At 44.3% G+C, this 7,426-nt stretch overlaps 1 protein-coding gene across 1 annotated transcript; it reads right to left on the bottom strand.

The window, feature by feature from the left end:
* Nucleotides 1-3,121: 3,121 nt before the first annotated feature.
* Nucleotides 3,122-4,232, bottom strand: LOC139353737 (uncharacterized). The gene is made up of 2 exons (XM_070998060.1): nt 3,843-4,232; nt 3,122-3,745 (listed from the first exon to the last, which is right to left on the bottom strand). The coding sequence occupies exons 1-2, from the start codon at nt 4,230-4,232 to the stop codon at nt 3,122-3,124; spliced, it is 1,014 nt and encodes a 337-aa protein (XP_070854161.1).
* Nucleotides 4,233-7,426: the final 3,194 nt, after the last annotated feature.

The raw sequence follows: 7,426 nt of genomic DNA, 5'->3' as shown, positions 1-7,426 counted from the left end.
GTTTTGGATGATTACTTTTTGTATAGTATCTGTAAAGTACTATGTTTTAGATGGTAACTAACTTTTAACCAGTGTTATGAGTTGTTATAGTTTCTTATTAAGAATTATCAAAGCATACAAACTTACCGTAAACTATAATTACCTGACCGTCATTAAAGTCACAAGCCCAAGACCTAAGGAACAGGACGTCTGATAAGATGATACATCTCAAGACCATTGATAAGGGAATATGTTCCGACCGTGCACCAACTCGCAAGTAGCCGACGTACCTCATTGAACAAAATACTTTCCCTTCATCCGTACTTGTAGTTTTAATTACAGTCAGAAAGAAATTTTGTAGGATCATTTAATATTATTTTATTTATTTTAATATTGTAAACATGTTTAATTTAATTCATAATTAAATATATATTATATATATTATTATATAACTAATTTTCTGACTCCTCCGTCTGTAAGAAATATATGGGTGTTAACCTTCGTTCCAAACGCATATTTTCGGTTGGTTCCCATAGATAGATGTAAGATAGTTCTCACAATTAGATGTTGGATTATTCTTAAACCATTCACTTGTTCAGTCAGAAACAAATTTTATAGGAACATTTAATATTATTTTATTTATTTTATTATTGGGCCACCATATTGACACTCCGTAGAGCAGAATAGGCTTAACTATCGCTGTGTGTATCCAGTTGACAATTTTTGGGGACATGCCCCATTTCGTTCCGATGGCCTTTTTGCAGGAGTAGAGGGCAATTGTTGCCTTCCTCGTTCTGTCTTGGCTGTTTAGTGTCCATGTCAGACGCTTATCTAATACTAACCCCAAATACCTGGCGTTGTCACTGAAGGAGAGAGAGCAGTTATTTAATATTGGTGGGTTTAGTTGAGGAATCTTGTATCTGTTTGTAAACAGCACCAGTTACGTTTTCGAGGGGTTTACCCCTAGACCTCTTTCTGTTGTCCAGCCAGAGAGTATTTTAAGTTTGGCGGTCATTAGATCGCATAGTGTCTGAGGAAATTTTCCTGAGAAAATAATGGCTACATCGTCCGCATATGCCACAACCGTGCATCCACCCCCTTCCATGTAGCACAACAGCTTATTTACTGCGATGTTCCATAGCAGGGGGGAGAGTACACCACCCTGAGGGGTTCCCCTGTTCACGAACCTTGTTTGTGTTGAGATTCCTAGGATGGAGGTTACCATTCTGCTCATCAGCAATTTATGGATTAACTCCACGATTTGGATCTCAACACCCAGGTCGGTGAGGGATTCGGTTATGGCTGTAGGGAGAACATTGTTGAAAGCGCCCTCTATGTCCAGAAATGCAGCAAGTGCGTATTCCTTGTGATTGAGTGACTTTTCGATTTGGCTGACTACCGCGTGTAGAGCTGATTCGGTGGACTTGCCTTTTGAATATGCATGCTGCGCCGCTGATAACTGTTTTGAGTCCATGACTGACCTGATGTGCAGTCCAATCAGTCGCTCAAAGCTCTTAAGGAGAAAGGATGTCAGACTTATGGGCCTAAAATCTTTCGTCATCGTGTGCGAGGCTTTGCCCGCTTTGGGTATAAAGACTACCTTTGTTTCCCTCCATGTTCATGGCAACGTTCCTATCCTAAAAATGGTACGGAAAATTGTCTTTAGCCAGTTGATGGCAAGTTGACCTGCGTGTTGGATGTGCGCAGGTGAGAGATGATCGGGTCCTGGTGATTTAAAGGGTTTGAAGCTGTCTATGGCCTAACTTATGTTGCGTTTGCAAAGAAGCGTTTCCAAGTCAATGCTTAGACCTGCATGATTTTCTGGGAGACGTTCTACCGGGAGACTACCCGGAAAGTGGGTGTCTAGTAGTAGGCTTAGGGTCTCCTCACTAGAGTCTGTCCACGAGCCATCTGGTTTTTGAAGGTACCCCAAGGAGGGGGTTGTTTTGGAGAGGATCTTCCTAAGCCGAGCTGCATCGGCTGTTTCCTCTATATTTGAGCAGAAGGTCTGCCAAGCTGATCTTTTTTCTTTCCTTATGGCCTTCTTGTAGGAGGCTAGTTCTAACTTGTACTGTTGCCATTTTAGATCCTCATTTCCTGCTTTTGCCCTGTTAAAAAGGGTTCTGCAACTGGATCTGAGTTCTGAAAGTTTCTGTGTCCATCAAGGAGGCTTTCTGGTTCTTCTCGGTTTGCGTTTAGGGTGGGCTGCTTCGAAAGCCGAGTTGCAGGCATTCGTGAGCATCCCTACTATGTTATCAAGACTGAGTATATCACTGTTGTCATTTGGGGGTTCTATTGGAAGAATGTTTAGTAGGGCTTCCCTATAAGCGCGCCAGTTGGTACGTCTAAGGTTGACGAATTCAGCTGGAGTAGGAGGGACTAGTGATAAAGTGGTTTCTATAAATCTATGGTCAGAGAAAGAGTGTTCGTTTGAGACTTCCCAGTTTCTGACTGCTTCTAGCAGATTACCTGACACCATGGTAAGGTCAATGACTGTTTGGCTATTTTTTGTGATAAAGGTGGGGGTATTACCCCTGTTGCATAGAAATAGATTTGAGCCAAGGATGAAGATAAAAAGAGACTCACCCCTGTTGTTGCTTGTTGGGCTTCCCCACTGAGTGTGGTGAGCGTTTGCGTCGCAGCCGAATACCAGTCCTATTTTGAGCGCCTCGCTATCTTTGACCAGTGTCCGGACAAGCTCGTCTGGGGGGTCTTCCTTCTCGAAGGCCATGTAAGCTGAAGCCACCCTGATTGTAGCCGCTGGAAGTTCCAGACTTGCTACGGTGTTGTCTCCGTTGCTGTAATTATGAATCAGAAATATGCTAAGGTGCCTTTTGGCTAAAATGCAGGTTCGAATTTTACCTTCTTTTGGATCAAGCAGCAGCTTCAAATCTTTGGTACCCAGTCCAGCAACCTTGCCTCCTACCACCCAAGGCTCCTGTATGAGTACTAGGTCTGCCCCGCCGTCAGCCAGGCGGAGCAGGAGGGCAGCCGACGCTGCTTTACTGTGATGGAGGTTCACTTGCAGTAGTCTTAGCGACATCTACCGAGTTCCCCTCCACCACTGTGACGTCCGCTTCCTCGCTGCCGCTGAGGTCGCCGTCGTCTTCGTACGCCGGATTCATCGCCTGCATCCCTCTGCTTAGCGACGCGTCGGTTGAGTAGCCATCTTCCGGTTCATCATCTCCAGAATGACCTGCTCGGCTGGGTTGCCGGTCGGGTCCTCCTTCGAGTTAGAGTCTCCCTTATAGACTTTGATGCGGATGGCACTGAATCCGAAGTTCAGCTCCCCGTGAGCGGCCTCTATTGGGGATACTGACTCCTTATTCAGTACCACGATGGCCTGGCTGATCGGCCCCTCGTGAGGTTCCACCTTTACGACTTTCCAGTCGTGCGTGGGCAAATTGGGGTTGCATCTTTGCAACATAAAGAGGATGTCCTCCGGTGCTTTGATAGACGACGGCAGCCATATCCTCGCTCGTGGTCTGCTGGGGACGTCGCACCAATCTAGTGCAACGATTTTCGCCCCAGGATTCACCTCTCCGAGCTTCTCCGTCGCTTTCTTGTAGAGGTCAGCTGATCTCTGACTGTCGCAAGACACCACCTTGATGCTGCCCTGGAACCAGCCTGCGTCCTTGCAACATGGCGTCGGTTGGGGGAAGTCCCGGAGCAAAGCCATGCAGATGACCGCTAGCTGCTCCTCGACCGCCTTCCACTGGTTTCTTGGGATCCGGCCTCCGGGGTTTCCCTTGTCAACCAGTCCGCGCTATCTCCGCAAATGACAGGTTCTGTTGGACCCTAGATCTCATTGCCGCAGGTCCAGGCAACTCTAGAGATCGTTGTCTCTTTGGCTGTGCACTTACAGCATTAGGCTTCTCTTGCCCGTAGTTGGGGAGCACCGTCTTCGCCCATTCCACCTTCTTCAGCCATTCAGCTGAGGGGTTGGCAATCTTGCTCCTGTTATGTGAGCGGAGTGTCTGCGCGGCAGTCCGCTTCTCCGCATAGGTGAATTTATTTTGCTCGGTGGTTGGAGCGACCGTCTTAGTCATACCTCCAGCAGTTTTTGGCGCCGGCGCGCACTTTGCAGAGGTGCTGGCGTCCGACTGTCTTCCACCTATCACCCCCAGTTTGGGGTGGGGCCCTTTTGGGATAGCCCCCGCGCTGGTGCCAGCACAGGCGGAGCCAACGCTCGCAGATCCTGTCGCACCCACCTTCTCCTCCGTCACGGGTTTCTTAGGAGTGCCCGGCTCCATTGTGTTTTTATACCCGTTACTCGTAGAGTAAAAGGGTATACTAGATTCGTCGGAAAGTATGTAACAGGCAGAAGGAAGCGTTTCCGACCCCACAAAGTATATATATTCTTGATCAGGATCACTAGCCGAGTCGATCTAGCCATGTCCGTCTGTCCGTCTGTCCGTCTGTCTGTCCGTCCGGTTGAACGCTGAGATCTCGGAAACTATGGGAGCTAGGCTATTGAGATTTGGCGTGCAGATTTCTGAGCTTCTTACGCAGCGCAAGTTTGTTTCGGCATAGTGCCACGCCCACTCTAACGCCCACAAACCGCCCAAAACTGTGGCTCCTACAGTTTTGATGCTAGAATAAAAATTTTATCTGAAATGTATTGTTCTCATCAATACCTATCGATTGACCCAAAAAAAAAGTTTGCCACGCCCACTTTAACGCCCACAAACCGCGAAAACCTGTGACGCCCACAATTTTCATGCTAGATAAAAAATTTTAACTGAAATGTATTGGTCTCGTCGATACCTATCGATTGATCCAAAAAAAATTTGCCACGCCCACTCTAACGCCCATAACGCTTAAATCTGTATACCGCCGGTAGGTGGCGCATTTTAATCTCGCCTTGCTGCTTGCATATCTCCATATAGCTGAGTAACGGGTATCTGATAGTATAGGTACTCGACTATAGCGTTCTTCCTTGTTATTTTTATTCTTGTTGGCATTCAAATTTGATTCCCACGAGTTGCGGAGAAAGGGAAGGTCCACCCGGGCAGAGATCCGCGATGCCCGGGTAAGGCGATAAATAGAGCAGGGGGCCGCCATCTCCCTGAGCCCACCGTTAGAGACTGAGCTAGTTTTTAACCCGGGCCCTCAGCCAGGCTGACTCTCGGCACGGTCCGATTTACACCTTAGTCCGGCCCGAGGGGAGATGTTGTGTGGGATAGGAAGGAGGTAGGTTGTTCACAGCTGGCCTTATAGGCCGTTCGCTATCCGCAACCTGCGACCCGCTTGGTCGCCTCCAGCTAGGCGTCCTCGGAACCATCTCACAAGTTCCTTGGACCAAGGGTGCACAGGTAATGAATAGAACAATTGGCTTTTATTAAACTGCTGGATAAATGCTGCTGCTTTCTGCTGATTTTTCATACACGTTCGGCTGCTTCAATTCCCTCTTGCTTACTCTACTGCTTGGCTGCTACTTCTACTTCTTCTGCTCCTTCTGCTGTTCGCCTTCTGCTGCTGTTATCCAGTGTGCCTTTATTAGAACTGCTCGCCTACTCTCTGTTACATATATTATATATATTTTAAAGATTTAATTTTCTGACTCCTCCCTCTGTAAGAAATATATGGGTTGTTAACCTCCATTCCAAACGCATATTTATACCCGTTACTCGTAGAGTAAAAGGGTATACTAGATTCGTCGGAAAGTATGTAACAGGCAGAAGGAAGCGTTTCCGACCCCACAAAAAATATATATTCTTGATCAGGATCACTAGCCGAGTCGATCTAGCCATGTCCGTCTGTCCGTCTGTCCGTCTGTCTGTCCGTCCGGATGAACGCTGAGATCTCGGAAACTATGGGAGCTAGGCTATTGAGATTTGGCGTGCAGATTCCTGAGCTTCTTACGCAGCGCAAGTTTGTTTCGGCACAGTGCCACGCCCACGCTAACGCCCACAAACCGCCCAAAACTGTGGCTCCTACAGTTTTGATGCTAGAATAAAAATTTTAACTGAAATGTATTGTTCTCATCAATACCTATCGATTGACCCAAAAAAAAGTTTGCCACGCCCACTCTAACGCCCATAACGCTTAAATCTGTATACCGCCGGTAGGTGGCGCATTTTAATCTCGCTTTGCTGCTTGCATATCTCCATATAGCTGAGTAACGGGTATCTGATAGTCGAGGTACTCGACTATAGCGTTCTTCCTTGTTTTACTTGGTTCCCATAGATAGATGTAAAATAGTTCTCACAACTTAATGTTTCTCAGATGTTACATTATTCTTAAACCATTCATTTGTTCAGTCAGAAACAAATTTTATAGGATCATTTAATATTATTTTATTTATTTTATTATTTTAAACACATTTCATTTAATTCATAAATAAATATATATTATATATATTTTTTAAATATTTAATTTTCTGACTCCTCCCTTTGTAAGAAACATATGGGTTGTTAACCTTCGTTCCAAAAGCATGTTTTCGCTTGGTTCCCATAGATAGATGTAAAATAGTTCTCACAATTTAATGTTTCTCAGATGTTGGATTATTCTTAAACCATTCATTGGTTCAGTCAGAAACAAATTTTATATCATCATTTAATATTATTTTTTTTATTCTGTTATTGTAAACATATTTCATTTAGTGTATAAACATATATATATTATATATATTTTTAAGTATTTCATTTTCTGACTCCTCCCTCTGTATGAAATGTAGGAGTTGTTAACCTTCGTTCCAAACGCATATTTTCGCTTGGTTCCTATAGATAGATGTAAAATAGATCTCACAATTTAATGTTTCTCTGTTCAGTCAGAAACATATTTTAAAGGATCATTTAATATTATTTTATTTATTTTATTATTGTAAACATATTTCATTAAATTCATAATTAAATATATATTATATATATATTCTTAAATATTTAATTTTTTGACTCCTCCCTCTGTAAGAAATATAGGAGTTGTTAACCTTCGTTCCAAACGCATATTTTCACTTGGTTCCCATAGATAGATGTAAAATAGTTCTCACAATTTAATGTTTCTCAGATGTCCGGATGAACGGTGAGATCTCCGAAACTATGGGAACTAGGCTTTTAAGATTTGGCGTGCAGATTCCTGAGCTTTTAACGCAGCGCAAGTTTTTTTCAGCAATGTTCCACACCCACTCTTACGCCCACAAACCGCCCAAAACTGTGGCTCCTACAGTTTTGATGCTAGAATAAAAATTTTAACTGAAATGTATTGTTCTCATCAATACCTATCGAGTGACCCAAAAAACAAGTTTTCCCCGCCCACTCTAACGCCCACAAACCGCTCAAACCTGTGACGGCCACAGTTTTCATGCTAGATAAAAAATATTATCTGAAATGTATTGGTCTCGTCAATACTTATCGATTGCCAAAAAAAAATTTGCCACGCCCACTCTAATGCCCATAACGCTTAAATCTGTTTACCGCCGGTAGGTGGCGTATTTTAATCTCGCTTT

Source organism: Drosophila suzukii, chromosome Y, assembly GCF_043229965.1.
Source record: "Drosophila suzukii chromosome Y, CBGP_Dsuzu_IsoJpt1.0, whole genome shotgun sequence".
Lineage (NCBI taxonomy): Eukaryota > Metazoa > Arthropoda > Insecta > Diptera > Drosophilidae > Drosophila > Drosophila suzukii.
Note: the sequence above shows the minus strand (reverse complement) of the source record. Positions and strands in the feature narration are given on the sequence as shown.